This window comes from Anoplopoma fimbria, chromosome 24 (assembly GCF_027596085.1).
Source record: "Anoplopoma fimbria isolate UVic2021 breed Golden Eagle Sablefish chromosome 24, Afim_UVic_2022, whole genome shotgun sequence".
Classification (NCBI taxonomy): domain Eukaryota; kingdom Metazoa; phylum Chordata; class Actinopteri; order Perciformes; family Anoplopomatidae; genus Anoplopoma; species Anoplopoma fimbria.
The window spans coordinates 14,350,295-14,365,752 of NC_072472.1; the positions used below are offsets into that span (position 1 = coordinate 14,350,295).

General features: G+C 40.0%; 1 protein-coding gene across 1 annotated transcript; it reads left to right on the plus strand.

Moving 5' to 3' along the window:
• The first annotated feature begins 13,507 nt into the window (after nt 1–13,507).
• On the plus strand, nt 13,508–15,177 carry ovca2 (OVCA2 serine hydrolase domain containing). Its single transcript, XM_054626445.1, has 2 exons — nt 13,508–13,924; nt 14,421–15,177. The coding sequence occupies exons 1-2, from the start codon at nt 13,771–13,773 to the stop codon at nt 14,927–14,929; spliced, it is 663 nt and encodes a 220-aa protein (XP_054482420.1). The 5' UTR covers nt 13,508–13,770; the 3' UTR covers nt 14,930–15,177.
• Nucleotides 15,178–15,458: the final 281 nt, after the last annotated feature.

Genomic DNA, 15,458 nt, shown 5'->3' on the forward strand with positions numbered 1-15,458 from the left:
TAAAAGAATAATCTGATATGTTTATTTGCTTTCTTGCAGAGCGTTGGATGGGTAGACTGGTGCCACTCTCATGTCTACATCAGATATGGAGCTACAGTCAGGAGTTGAGTATCAGCTAAGCTGAGCATAAATAGGACTTTTTCATTCGGACAGAGCTGGGGTAGCAGTTTCCCTGTGCTTTCAGTCTTTATGCCGAGCTAACAAACTCCTGACGTAGCTTCATATTTAACTGGCAGATATGACTGTGGTTTCTGTCGATCTTCTCATCCAAGCATATTTCTTAAAATATCTCATCCATTTAATTTAACTTGATCAATCATCTTGGCTACCGAGAGCACACTATTTTTGTCTTTCACTCTGGTTAATGCCATTAAAGGAGATTAATAAAACATATGGAATAAACACCATAAGTTTGTGTTTTAGAGACTCTGTTGACTTCAAGTTGACCCTTTAAAGAGGAGAACTATAAAATGCTATGTGTGGTGGTATTTTAGACTCGTTGACTAGGGATAAGGGTTGTTTTAGGTTAAGGTAGGGAGAAAGACATATCGACAGGAAAAACAGTATTCGACACAACACCCAATTGATGCACTTGCCACTCTAGTTTGAATGGGCATGACACTATTGACTGAAATACCTCAACTTCTATTCATCTTTGTCTTCATTTTCCTCCACTAGCAACCGGGTCCGTACCTAGTTCAAAAAGGGCCCTGCTGAGTTGCTCCTTGGTGCTTGCAACACCTTCTCCATCAACCTGGACCCTTTTGTCGATTATGTGTGATTGCATTGCGCCTTATAGATGGTTCTGCTGTAAAAAGCCCAATGTTAGTTACTCCTTCAGTGGACTTTTTAAGGCTTACTGTGCAGTCATCAAGGTGCTGCCACCAGTATTTTGCCTGTGATTTCTGAAGTAGGCGGTCCAATGAGGATGTCCCCTGTCTGTGCAACCAATGCAATTCTTAATGTCTTTTGACATCAATTATGTTGCTGATATTTGACAAACACTGAAGAACGACTCTCCGCTCTTTGGTTGGCACGACACAAACTCTCACATGCATTCATATAGAACATCTGGGGGCGGGATTGATACAGGGAGGCAAAACTAATTATTAGAATAAAAATATAATAAAACTGAGCAGCGAGCTTGACTTAAATCAGTAGTCGGCTGTTTGGCTGACAACCGGAGCTTTTGAAAAGCTCTGCTCAAGACGGTGTTTTTGCTACGTTAGCTACACAGTGTTTGTGCTGTAGGGTAGCTGAAGAGAGGCAAGGCACCTGGGAGCGTGCATAAACATCACATCCTTTGGATTTTACAGTCTTTTTACATAGAAATCAGTCCGCAGGCTGTTTTAGGCAACCCAGAAAGTCTGGGAAGGTCTTACTTTTTAAGTTGTGTTCCAATCCATTCACACATTGGCAACACTAAGCAATTAATATATGTTAATTGTGACATATAGTTCCTTTAAATTGGGTTAAAGGAAGAGAGAGTCTCAGTGAGAAGTACAGTGGTGAGAGAGGTTTTACATATCAGGTGTATTAGGGCTTCTTAGAGGAGAGAGGAGTGCTGAGTGAGCTGAAAACAGACACACAAATCTTTCGCCTTCTCTTTTGTCAGTTGTATTGACCCAGTGGCAACGGCACCAGATCTGTATCACATTTAATGTAATCAACACTGTGTTTTCTGTCCAGAGTGCACTGTGAGCACAGATAGATACCAAAAGCACTCCCAGAGATAGTTGGGAGTAGTGTTTAAAACCTCAAGCAGAGGAACTATAAGCCCCTCATGGCCGAAGAGTGGGTCCTCACTGTTCCCTCTCCTCATTGTCATCACGTACTTTTCCTTATTTCTGTCTTAAAGTGAACTGCATTGTCTCTTATGAAAGAAATCAGGCAATTGAAGTCAACTCAGACCAGGGGAAGAGCCTGCGGGGAGCATTGTCTGTCACCAATTGAGACTTTTGACTCAGGACTTTCTGCCCAAAAAAGGCACTTGACTCTCTTCAAAACTAAGTTCAAGAAGATAAAAGAGCTGGTTTGAAGTCTTTGAGGCAAGTTCATTTCAAGTCTCAAGTCATAAGCAAAGAAGAAGAAACACCCAGATCCTTTATTTATGTAAAGGTTGCGGCAGCTCAATCTATATTGTCACAAGTCAGATTCATGCATCAAACATTTTAGCCAAGAACAGTAATATCAGCAAATAGGGTACAAAAGTACTCTTTATGTGGAATTATATTACAATTACAATTATATTGTTGGATTGTAATGATACATGTGGAAGTGTCATTTTAATTTAACTCTGTGTACGTCAGGGTTATTTATAACTATGCATGTCAATTTATTTATTTATCATGTTAAATCTGAATCTCTAAAGTAGCTATTGACTAAATCTCTCAAATAAATGTAGCGGTAAATGTACTTCAAAATAGCAATGTTGCGCAAAGTTATACTCCCTATAGTATAACTATAAGTTATATATAAGTTATATTCCCTAAAACAGGATGTGTGGTATAAAATAAGCATACCATATTAATTGGGATACAGTAGGTCTTAGATGCTTTGTAATTCACAACATATAGTATGACATTCTTCTATCCAAAGGTACTTGTAAACACACATATCATTACTGCACGCTACCTCTCCTGATAAAATGTTATTGTACTAATTAATGATAATCACTGACAACATTGGTCAGCTCACACATCTTTCAGGAGGTCAGGCAGCTCATCGATACCAACACCTACGCTGCAGCAAAAACCAAGACAGCTATGTCAGCCAATCTAACTGGATGCCAAGTCAGGTGAGTTAAAATGTGGGAAAATAAATGTGTAGAGAGAGAAGCTTTAATTGTTGTAGCTGGGAGCTCATATTTCCTCTATATAGATCTTATTTACTCCTCTCTTCTTTCCTTTATTCCACTATGCCTTTCTCACCCTGTCTCAATGTTTTCTGCACTGTTGGATAAAGTGAAAATTATTCATGAAAACCAAGCCAGCAGCATCTCTATTGTGTGCAGTCAAATACTGCATGGCCACTCCTAACTTTTCTGCAACTGCAGCTCTGACCTCTCACAGAACCAGAATACAATACTGAAAATACCAGTGAACAAAACAGGGTACATTGCTGTTTTCTGGCACCAAAACTCGTTACAAAACGTTATTCTCACCACAGGAATCAGGGATGACATGGTCCATCTATCTCCTTAAATTAATAAAATATATCAAAGCTTCTTACTCATTTCAAAAGGGAAATGTGAAGGAAGCGACAAGTATCTTTGATCTTATTTTCATTGTTTTATCCAGGATTCGTACATGCAATATTAAACACCACTCACTAACCAGCCACACTGCTTGAAAGAAGTACATTTTTCTGTATTTGTGGTGCGGTATGTCTAGTTTTACTTCATTTGAATACCTCTTCCAACACTTGGTTAAACAGACACATTTGTCAAACTATCTCTGGTATTAACGCTGAATGAAAGAGTAGGTAGGCTAGGAAAATGTTTTGTCTCCCTCTCTACCTCTCTCTCTCTCCCTCTCCCTCTCTCTCATTTTATAACCATCTAACCCAATCTGATAGCAACTAATGAGTGTGATTACTTTAGAAGCTGCTAATAGCTGTAGCTAATCCCCCCTCTGCCCCCTTTCATTTCATCTCACTCCACTCCACTCCTCCTGCATCTCTCAGCTTTCTGACTTTGCATGCCATTATTATTAAGTGTGTGCCCCCCCCCCCCATCATCTATTATCCATCACTAATGACAGGAGGCAATGTTGTAAATGTTCTACTTGAAGTGGAATTAGTTGCCGTGTGTGTGTGTGTTTTGTGAAAGGGAGTGTGTTAATGTTGTGCTGTTCTATAAATGGGAGTGCTGCACATGAATACACCTGAGTGGGATTCAGGCCCGTTAATGACAATTTGTCCCACCACCACAGCAGTAAAAGTAACGTTTTACTCTTTTGGGAACATTTTCACCTTTCATCAGACTTGAGGAGCTGTCCTTGTTTCTTTTCATAACCGGCATTCACTTCCTCCCTCTTAACAGAAAAAAGCAAAACGGCTCTGTAGGACACAGAGTTGAAATCACATTACCAACATTTGCTGGTACAAGTTTTTGATGACGTTTCCAAAATGAAGGTTAAAAGGTGGTGCTGACTGGAGGTCCCTAGAGCAGCCAGCGGTAACAAATTGGAGGTAGGTAAACAAAAAATGTAAATGTTGTGCCAAAGTGAAAGATTGATTTGATTCATGGTTCTCGGTATTCTCATTAATTGAGATCATTAGTAGAATCCCATCTGTGTATACTCATACCAATATTTAATTATTATTATTATTTTGTTTTAATTAAATCTTGGAAATGCCACAAGCTCTCGTACATGAAGCTCATAACTAATGTGTATGAAAGTAATGTATCAAACAACACATAAGAAAAAACAACATGTAAGCAGCACATAAACATGATGGAATGTATACATGTGTTTGTTAGGGGGTTGTTAGGTGAGACGTGTCGGTTCATGAATGACTGTCATAAGGGTGTGACAGAGGCAATTCAGAGCAATACTTCAAAAGGAAAAGCATGGAGAGTCAAACCTTCTCTCAAGGTTATCAGTCTTTTCAAGCTGTCCTCCTTTTCTCTGTGTGCATGTTCTGCAGTGATAAGGTAAATTAAAGCCACATAATGAGCCACGGATACATGTACACCCCACTGTACCAATGCGAGTAGAGCACAAACTTCTGGGAAATCCCATAGAGTTGCAGCTCTCACACACTGGGATGAAATGAAAAAGAAGCCTCAAAATGTGAAACTGACAAAGCTAAGACGTCACATGGTGTATTTACACACAAAGATGTACAGAAATTGCAAATGCATATCAAAGTGCTGTGTAGATGCAGTTTGTAGATCAGTAGCGGCATGTGTTTTACTAAAAGTCCACTTATTGTTTTGATGTAGTTTCCTTTCTGGTTTCAGCTGATTGGAATTTTGCCCCTTTGCCTGACTTGTTTGTCTTAGATGCACATACACACATATGCACACATTTTAAACCTCCTTATTCTCCTCTTGCTCCCATTTCTCTGATTTACAACAGCAATATTATAATATTTCTGTTCCTCATAAATCACTGTGACAGGGAAGGGCCACATTACACCTGAGTATAGGAACTCCCCGCTTTCTTTCTTCCTTTTTATCACAGCTCCTCTTATTTGCTCTCTCTCTCTCTCTCTCTCTCTCTCTCTCTCTGTGCCTCCCTCGGGGATCGTCACATGGCTCCTCATCAGTGCGGGAGAACGTCAACAGCAGCCTTGTCCCCTGGGTGTGTTTTTTTTAACACTCCTTAATTGGCATGTGCATCACGACACAACAGGAGGCCTGTGTGTGCTCTCACAGCAACAAAAGACCTTTAATAAACCCGACTAGCACAGCCTATATGTGACACCTCTCCAAAACTAGCGTCATAGCATTTAGGATGAAAAATAGAAAATGAAAACAATCACAGAGATACTGAGAGGAGACAGAGGGACTGAAAACACTTCTGGGAACTGCCTCGGAGCAGGTTCAGAGACCACACCTATTAAACAGCTGCCTCACTAGCAGGTCCCATCTGGGCTCTTTGGTAGCATGTAGATGCTCACAAGACTGTGGGTTACCTTGCAGGGTGCAGCTGTCTGGTCACTGATGTCTCTCTTTAAACGTACAAGCATTTACTATTCATTATTTCTATCTGAAGCCGGTTGACAAGGGGCAGATCAGATGACATAAATTGACTTGGATATTCCACCGGGATAACTTTCTCTAAAGGACCACCAAAACAGTGTTTCTGCATGTCTGCATGTCTAAGCCAGTATGACAGTACACTATCTACTATTCCTTCCTTCTGACTGTTTCACTACAGTGCAAATATCCACTTGCAAACAATTGAAACTTGTATGTTACAGCGGGTGATCTGTCTGTTTCTGGCTAAGTTAAAGCTCTATTGAACATATGATCACCTTACAACGTTCTGGATTAAGTCTACATTCAGCATGAAGCGATATTATCATCTCATTTGGGTTTTGTTTCTGGCTACCTGACGCTCTTATTTTTGTCCCATTGTGGTTTCTACCAACTTCTGAGAAATATATTTTGTGTGTTAAATGTTCAATTGACTTTGTTGACCAGCTAGTCATCACATATTTCAGTTCTGTTTCTGTTTCAATTTGATGCCTGTAAAAATTGGGTTAATGAGAGCTGGGGAACTGAACCATACAGTAAATGTGACATAAAACCAAGACAATGTGCTAATAATCTGAAAATGCCGTGGTTCAGGTGTGGTTAGGTTAAGCCACGAACACAACTTGGTTAGGTTTAGGGAATGATAATAGTTTGGGTTAAAATAAATAATGATTTAAATTTAGAAAGAAATATCTTGGTTTGGTCTAAAATAATTTCTTTATTAGTGTTATGGGTAACTTCGTCGTCATGGTGATGATAATCTTGTGGTTACGGAGAAGGAATAATTGTGGTCTTGAATAATAAAACAACATTGACCGTTGGAAACAGGAAACAAACAGCTGTCTTTCACGGCAAAGCATCATGTTTTTGTTGACCTACCCATCAACCTCTTCCATCCATGGACTCTGGCTCTACAATAATGTCACCTGACCTTGCGCATAATTAGTCATAATTAGTACAGTCACTCAAGAGGGCCTTTGTTGCTACCAAGTAAACAAATATTGTTTTAGGGAAGGTGCTAAAGTCTCATTTTATCCAAGGTTGAGAAGAACAATATCGATTGGTGCAGCTTTTGTTCCTGTGGCATGCAATGCAGTTACAAGCAACAACTCTTTCTGATGTCAAAGTTGCTCCAACATCCAAGACTTAATAGCTGCCCAACAACAATCTTTTAAATACAAGTAATTAACTAATTTCACTGTGGTGAGGGCCGCCAAAGATGGTGTGCAATCTACAAGCACCACAGTGTAGTTATTGGAGCATAACATGTCAAATTACAGTATTTTTCATTCATTGTTAGATTCTATGAATTTCTGAGAAGAGCAGAGGAAAGTAAACAAGGTTGTTAAGGAAGTTCCAATAACATGTGAGAAAGTAAAGTCTGCAACTTTTTCCTCTGCCTCTCCTGCGAGCCACTATTAAGTTTCCATTTGCTCTAGGCAGTTATAATGCCAGAAGTCCTTTCAACAGAAGTTAGACAGGGATGTCTTTCTCCATGGTCTCTCTGAGAGCACTGATACACTACCTCTCTGTTCATCTCTTCAATCTTCATCTTCAGTGTCCGCCCTTCTCCCTCCCTCTAGACATTTATCCTGCTGCAGCTTCCTCTGTTACAAGCTGTGAAAACTCTCTACACAACCAAAATTCCCTAATATAAAATTCTGCAAAAGTTCAGGGTCATTTATCTCTCTGAATGTTGGACAACAGATGCACCTTTTTTTCGAGAAGATCAGCAACACTAGTCACACTCATTTCATTGCTTTGGGTTGACAAAGTGGCGGACTGGGTTAATATTTAATAACATATGCAGTGGTTACTTGACTTGAAATAAATGTAACATAAAATCTAATAATTTAGCAGCATGTGAGGCAGATGATGGTGTGAGGATAAAAATGGGGATTTTCCATGTTCAATGTTTGATTCCCATGCGTCTGATCATAAAATTAAATTTCTGGTAGGGCCATGGTTTATTCCCTCGTCTAGCCTTTTATCAGTTAGATCTCTTTGATCTATTTTTTGTTGGAAGCCTGCAGCCAAAAGCATCAGGACCACTTGTAATCGACTGAAGTTATGCTAGCTCTGCATCAGGCAACGGGCTGAGAATTTGGACAGAGATACATCAGTGCATCATTTTGAAACCCACACCAGAGAATTATGTTGAGCAGCTTTCTACAATGCAGAAAATTCACTGCCATTCAAGAGATGTTATCCTTCCCACATGTGAGAAAGAAGTATTTAAGGCGAAAGAATGTTTTTCTCTTTGCTGATTCACTGAAAGGATAGGTTCACATACTTTCAAGTCTGTAATGCAATACTCATATGCCTCTCTCTCTCTCTCTCTCTCTCTCTCTCTCTCTCTATATATATATATATATATATATATATATATATATATATATATATATATACAGAAACAATGTTCTTGATTTTTTTCCTTGCTATAATTTGTTATTCTCTCTCCTCTGACCTCGAAGAAATCCATCTGTTTCTAATGTGATTCCCATGTAAAATAATGAAATGTAATGTAAAGTCGTCCATCAAGTAGAAGTCAATACAATCAATCAATACAACAGTGTAAAAATATTCCATTATATGTGAAAGTTTTGTATTCAAAACCTTAAAGGTGCGCGTTCTGACCTGAATTTAAGTTGAAAACGTTAAAAATATTAACTGACATCAAAAACATGTGGAGAAGTAACAATTTTGGGGTGTGTGCTGGCTTAATTCAAGTTGCTACAGCATCTGACTGGGCAGCCTTCTCCTGGAGCTCCCAGATGGCTTGAATTATGTTAGAATATTTAATATTATTTGATTGTTAATACTGATACATTATTTTAAAAGGCAGCATTTTATGTACTGTTGGGTAGCCTAACAAAGCAACAAAGCATACAAAGCATCATATTTGAGACACTAAGCTAATTTTCAATAGGCTAGGATAATTTGTATGACTGTCAAATAATAATAATTAAACCTTTATTAGTCCCACAATGGGGAAATTACAATTCTCTGCATTTGACCCCCCCGGAGGAGCAGTGGGCTGCAATGAAGTGCCCGGGGAGCAATTTTGGGGTTAGGTGTCTCGCTCAAGGACATCTCGGCATGTTGCCTGTAGAGGGCCACCGACCTTGTGGTTGGGGGTCAAGCGCTCTACCTCATGTGCCACAGCCTACTTTGTGTAAGTACATCAAAATCATTCTGAACAGTACTTATGTAAAATGAATTCCACCACTTAAGTTCAAAAAATGAATATGAGGCTTCAGCAGTCTGACTTTGTCAAATTAATTATGAAATTCCTTCTTTATCCATCTATCACAGCTCTGCAAGGAAAAACTGTCCAAAGGTTTTTTAACTTTCAGAACAAGTCTATGCAAAAACACAAACAAGAGACACACAGGCCCCCATCCCGATACACCCGTCGACATTTGATTTAAACCAACAAAAAGGGTTAAAGAATAGTAAATGATTCTTCATGAATGCCCAGATAGCTGCTGCTACAGAAATGTCCATACAGGCTGGAATTGTCCGTACGTTGGGCCAAATGGTTACAGTGTGAGGATGTGCAATGACCATGATCTAGGAGGTAGTTCAAAACAACCATAAATTAAGCCAAACTCAAGAAGGGCACATAAATCATCAAATGCTACGTAGTTACAGACGAGTCAATTTTGATCTCAAATCTTAACAAATCTAACAGTAGGAGTCAGACATGGAGTGTAAAGTATTGTTTCAAACCAATTGCAAAGCATTACTCATACTTGACCGGCTTCCCCTGTTACTTATATGTGACTAAGTGAGGTGATATGTGCCTTACTTCTACTAGTTGGGTCACATAGCACGGTTTGTTCCCAAACACTCACCATTGAGATCACAGAGAGTTCCTCCTGTATGAGTCAATCAGAATCGTACTCAATGCTTTAAGTTAATACTAGCTCTTAGATTTTAAGGCTGCAAAGAAGAAATACGGGGTGGGTCAAATAGTTAAAGGATTATTCCAGTTATTTCATAGGAGGGGACATCAGATCAGCTTCAGTCTGTCCATCTCTCACACAGATTATCTCAAATACTACTGATTCTGATTGGCCTAGTGGGGCACTACATTAATGTTTACCTGCACTTTGCCAAAACAATAGTCTCACTCTGATAAACCAGATGGGAAAGTACAACAAAATAATGACAACAGTGTCACACACTGACATGTTCAGTCACAATAAATGACATGTGTCCAACTTCTGCTGCCTCACCTGTGACCTCCCACCCCACGATGACATTTGTCAGCTGTCAACAATAGACCAAAACAGCCTTTTGCACTACGCTTGTCATGATAAGAATCGCAGTGGTGTCTCTACGAATAGAACTTATAACTTAAAGTTTAACACTTCCAACAAGCATGAAGATGGGTTTCTTTTCATCCATCTGCTTTTCTCCAAGGGCATTTACACTGTGTATGGCCTATATCACCAGCTCCAGTGAGGATCCGGAGCCGACAGGACATTCGTCATACTCTTCTCTGTTCCCTTTATGTGCACACAGACTTCACAGATCACATGGCAGAATGACAGGGTATCTAATGATGTCACTGTAGAGGACAGCAGCACAGATCTTCCACTGGAGGAAACATCCTGCCGGTCATTCTGACCTTAGGCCACCCCCCTATTTTGGTTCTTGGCTCTGGCTGTGAAGCTTAACCTGTGTGTCCTGCTGTACATCAGTAGCTGACTTTACATTGAGAATAAATATAGGATTTTCTTGTTACAGATACTGTAATTTTCCATCTGTGTGCACAGTGTTTTCAGATTTTCCTAATTACAGTATTATGCATGACTCCCCTCTCAATCGTTATTCTGCACAATTACTTGCAGTGAATTTGTTTTCTTGTGTGATTGCACACACAGGTAGGTCTAGCTTGCTGGTAGTTCTTGGCAGCCAGGGAGGCTTGAGGTCTGCTTTAACCACACAACCTGAACATACAGTGCACCACTGCCCCCCTGTGGACTACATGAAGGGAGACCTGATTTAACCCAAAAGCCATTATTGGTAACTTTTTTAAGTCTTATGAAACAGATTTGCCACGCTGTCTACCTTTGCTTTTGCATGGCTTTGTTTTTACAGCAAGTGATTTTTATATTTGATAGTTTGAAGCACTCCTTCACTTTTAATCAGCCGTATTATGTAAAAATGGGATTGGATATGGATATTTGAATGGTCTTTGGCCATATGCAAGGCTCATTATTCACCGTTCTTCTCACTAAAGGTTGTATATTATATCATGCTCCAACACAGTGGTTCATGATGAAATGCTTATTTTGAAATGTTGTTCGTTATTTATCTTATATTAGGATGTGATGCTGCAAGTTTGTTGTTATTACATTGTTATGTGTTAAAATCCACATGAGTGCTCAGGATGCTAAGATTTGCATAACGGGGGTTGTGCAAGTGTGGAGCTGGGAGTACAGCCAGACAGTAATATGTTGCAGCAACCATTACTGGAAGGAATTAAAAATACAAAATGAAACAGGGGAGCAGTTTGTCTCCACCAGCAAAGGTGTCTCTCTCTCTCTCTCTCTGCCTCCCTAAGGGAAGGACACATGGCTCCTCACCAGTGCTGGAGAACATCAACAACAGCCTTGTCCCTTGGGTTTTTTTCAGTTTCCCTAATTAGCATGTGCGTCATGGCAAGGAAACACGTGCGCTGTTACAGCAACAAAAGACCTAATTGACGGAGCCTGTATGTGAGACTGCTCCAAAAACATCATCGAAGTAAACTATCGCTCTTTTGGCGAAGACCCTGAGAGGACTCAGAAGCAGGGCAGACCGCCTCCAGGCCACCCCTACGAAACCATTCTCCATTCTCCCAGCTTTATTATGACATCTGCAGCTGGGTAAACCCTGACCCTGAGCTCTTTCATAACACACAAATGCTCACAAAACATCTCGGTAAACATAGAAGGTGTGCCCTGGAGCCAGATTATTATTCTTTTTTTTTATCAGTGAAAAGCAAAATAGACTATGTTAAAGATGAGTCAACAGAAAATAACACACTAAATACTCCATTAGGAAAACATAAACATTTTAATTTTGTCAGGAATTATAGGAAAGCATGGGCAATGCATGATACGTCAATGCAGGGTAAACCTGATTAAACATCCATCCATTCATTTATTCATGGCTGTCGCTGCTTTGGGCCATCCCTAAAACCTTAGGAGGACTGGCTAAATGCCAACTTCTGCATATGATTCTGAAGTGAGAATATGGTGTTTGGGATATTGCCTTCATATATTTGTCAAAAGGAAATTTTGATCAAAGATAATGTCTCTATTGGGAGAACTGCGCTGCCACTGTAGCTGAAAGAGAGTCTGATAAGTGAGTTCCTGTGGCCTAAAATTAGCATTTTACTTTTATCTTTGTTGAAAATAAAGTTCCTGTTGTTGTTGCAGCAAGATAAAATAATTAAGTGCTGAAAATGTTTTCAATAGCTGCTTTATATCACCCGTCTCATCCAAGAGTCATTCTCATCTGAGTCTTTAGGGGTCAGCCTCTCATCAGTTAGCAATGAGTCAATCTTCCTGCCCCAGAAATGCAAGCAAACACTATAGCGCATCAGTCAGACAGTAAAATGCATCTGTGATGAAGGAAGAATTGTGCTTGATTACTTTCCCATTTTTTTCAGGATGGTTGAGATCATTAATATGAATGTGTTTCGATTTTAGGTCCTGGGTTATAAATACAGATGAGGAACTGAGTTGCTCTGGCTGGGCGTTCTATAGCCTGTTTATTGAGTGGCTGAGATTTAGAAGGTGGAGCAGGTTGTCTTTTAATCACAAGGTTGGGGGTTCCTCGGCTCCTACTGTTCTTGGGCAAGACACTGAACCCCAAGCTGCTCCGGATGGGAAGGCCAGCGCCTTGCCACGGCTGGTGTATGAATGTGTGCGTGTATGAGTGAATGAGAGGCTAATTGTTAGGCGCTTTGGTTGTTATGGTGAAAAGGCTCTCTATAAATGCTTGCCATTCACCATGAAGGTAGCTCAAGGCTACGAATGCATGTTCTAATTGATTTGCACTTCTCTACAGAAATGTGTAAGGCTTTATATTTCAAAAGCACGTATCTATTTTTTATAGAAATTCTAATGAATTGACTTTCTGTCCAAATAATTCAGAGTTACAGTCTTTTCTCGTCAATGTCAGAGATTGTATTTAACTTTCAACTCTCAGAAGTTCAACTTTGCAGCATGTATTGACAAATCTAAGTCTTTATGTTAAAAAATGGGATGTGAATGGAATATAATGAAGCACAAGATAATAATATTCCTGTGAGAGCATCATGAGACCAAAACTCTCCACCTCATTAACTCAACACAAGATTACAGTAATTTAGCTGAATTATCCCCTGCATCATAAGTATGAGCCATATGTTCAGCAGGCTGTTAATCGGAGCTGCTGCAGCAGGAAAGCAGAGCAGGCAAGCAGTAATGTAAAAAAAAAAAAAAAAAAGTTTGATTTTAAAGGTTGTCAAAACTTCTGTCATTTTTAGCCACTACAGTCACTGAGTGTCATCTGATGAAAAGCAGACTGATGACTGTTTGGGCACATGTCAGGTTCAAGCAAATCAAGTATTCAATAAGACCATCTTCACAAAATCAACCTGCACAAATTACAAATTAAAATAAATATTTTTAAAATGTCGGGGTTCATTTGCATTCGCTATAATTTCTTATTTAACTGTATTCTTTATGTTATACGGTGGTAACATTTCAGTCATGTTTAGCAATCATGGTTTTATTTTGAAAAGAATAAACGGAAGTACTCTTATGTCCTTCCGGCTGACGTCATGAGTTACACAGCTGTCTCTCAAATTCGCGGAACTTTCGGTTTTTCAAGCTACACAACTCTTCGTCTTTTGTTCCACTGCCCTGTATGTAATCTGACCAGTGAAAGCGGGTTGTTGTATAGAAACGAATAGTTATAATTATATGCCGGTATTTAAAGTAAACGCTATCTTAACTGTTATTTAAACTTCCTTCTCTGGCTCACGTTAACTAAGCTAGCTAAGCTAAGCTAACTCCTCCATGGCCCCCCTCCGGGTCCTGTGTATCCATGGTTACCGTCAGAGCGGCGGCTCGTTCCGGGAAAAGACGGGAGCTCTGCGGAAGCTGCTGAAGAAACACGTGGAGCTCGTTTACATGAACGCGCCGCACTGTGTGCAGCAGGCCAGCGGTGAAGGTGAGTTATACTTCAACCAAAGCACACTGCCACTGTGTGAGCGAGTGGACTTGTATGTTCATGACAGTTTAGCTTGCTTTCACTTTGTGGACTGTGAATGACCCGTTGACGAATCAGGAGTGAGTTACAGCCGCAGATCGTACTTCATGTTAGCAGCTTTAACACAATCATTCATTAATTGTGATCTGAACATTACTTCCTGCTTCCGTGCAAAAAAAAAACACAACTAATTAAAATCATGCTAATTTCCCATCAGATTAGAAGAAGAATATTAAGAATATATAATGTTAGAAATACATAATATTAAGGAAATATGTACCTATTTCCAGGCATTAATAACATAATTAAAGATGTAATGTAATAAATGTTTAAGTCCTAATTAAGTCATTTTCAGAGGATAAAATAGACTTTGGCTCATCTGTGGGGCCTCCCTTTTAATTCTTATAGAAATGTAACACGGCAGGATAACCACTTTGTTCTTCTGTCGTCTCAAAAGCTCAGGAGAAAGAGAATGGACCTGGAGGCGACGAGGACTCGAGGGGTTGGTGGTTTTCTGATGTCCAGGCTCGTAGTTTCAGTGCCCAGCAGCAGTGCGAGGAAAGCTTGGGGCTCGACGAGAGCGTGACGGCTGTGAGAGAAGCTGTGAAGATCCAAGGACCGTTTGATGGCATCCTGGGCTTTAGTCAGGGAGCAGCTTTTGTGGCCATGTTATGCTGTCTTCAGGAGCAAAAACTTGAGCCAGAGTTCAGCTTCCGCTTTGCCATCGTTGTCGCTGGTTTCCGCAGCGCATGTGAGGAGCATAACAAATTCTACAGCTCTCCCCTCCAGATCCCATCCCTGCATGTGTTTGGACTAGAAGACCGAGTCATCCCCGACAACATGAGCAAGGAGCTCCTCCCCTCCTTCCAAGACCCTCAGGTCTTGACACATCCTGGTGGCCATTTTGTCCCTGCTGCATCCGCTCATAGACAAGCGTACCAGGACTTTCTCAAAAGGTTCCAGTGAGAAGCAAAAGTCACAGAAACTCGATCAGGTGCCTAAATGAATGAAGAGCCGCGATTCAGACTCAAGCACTTAAATAAGGCAAAAGAATGTTGATTATTTAATTATCGAAAAAATATCTTGTGATCTCATAATTGACTCCAGAGGCTTTCTCTGGTAGCTGTTTTTGTCCTCTCGTCTTATTTATGTAAATCAATCAATGACTGCTGTCCTTCTCAGGGAAGATGTCTTGTAACAGACAATAAAATAAAGTGACATTTGTTTATTTAATGTTTTCTGGTCTCTTGTTTCTTTTGTGAGCTGTGTAAAATCTTTCAAGTCACCTTTATTAACACTCTATAGCTTGAGTCATTGTAAATGCATAACCTTTTCTTTATAACATGTATTTGAATTATCATAGCAGGAAATATGTGTAACTAAAGCTGCAAGCAGCGATGATCCGGCCCTCGCACCTTTGTGCAGTTCGGGGTTACTCGTGGGACACCGGTTGACGCGTGAATATCTGTGACCATCAGACACAGATGCAGGAAAA

What these genes read in the sequence shown, in the direction of transcription:
- ovca2 (XM_054626445.1), top strand. Translation starts at nt 13,771, where the DNA reads ATGGCCCCCCTCCGGGTCCTGTGTATCCATGGTTACCGTCAGAGCGGC. An exon ending in GCAGCAGGCCAGCGGTGAAG is followed by an intron (nt 13,925 to 14,420) that starts GTGAGTTATACT and finishes TCGTCTCAAAAG; the next exon opens with CTCAGGAGAAAGAGAATGGA.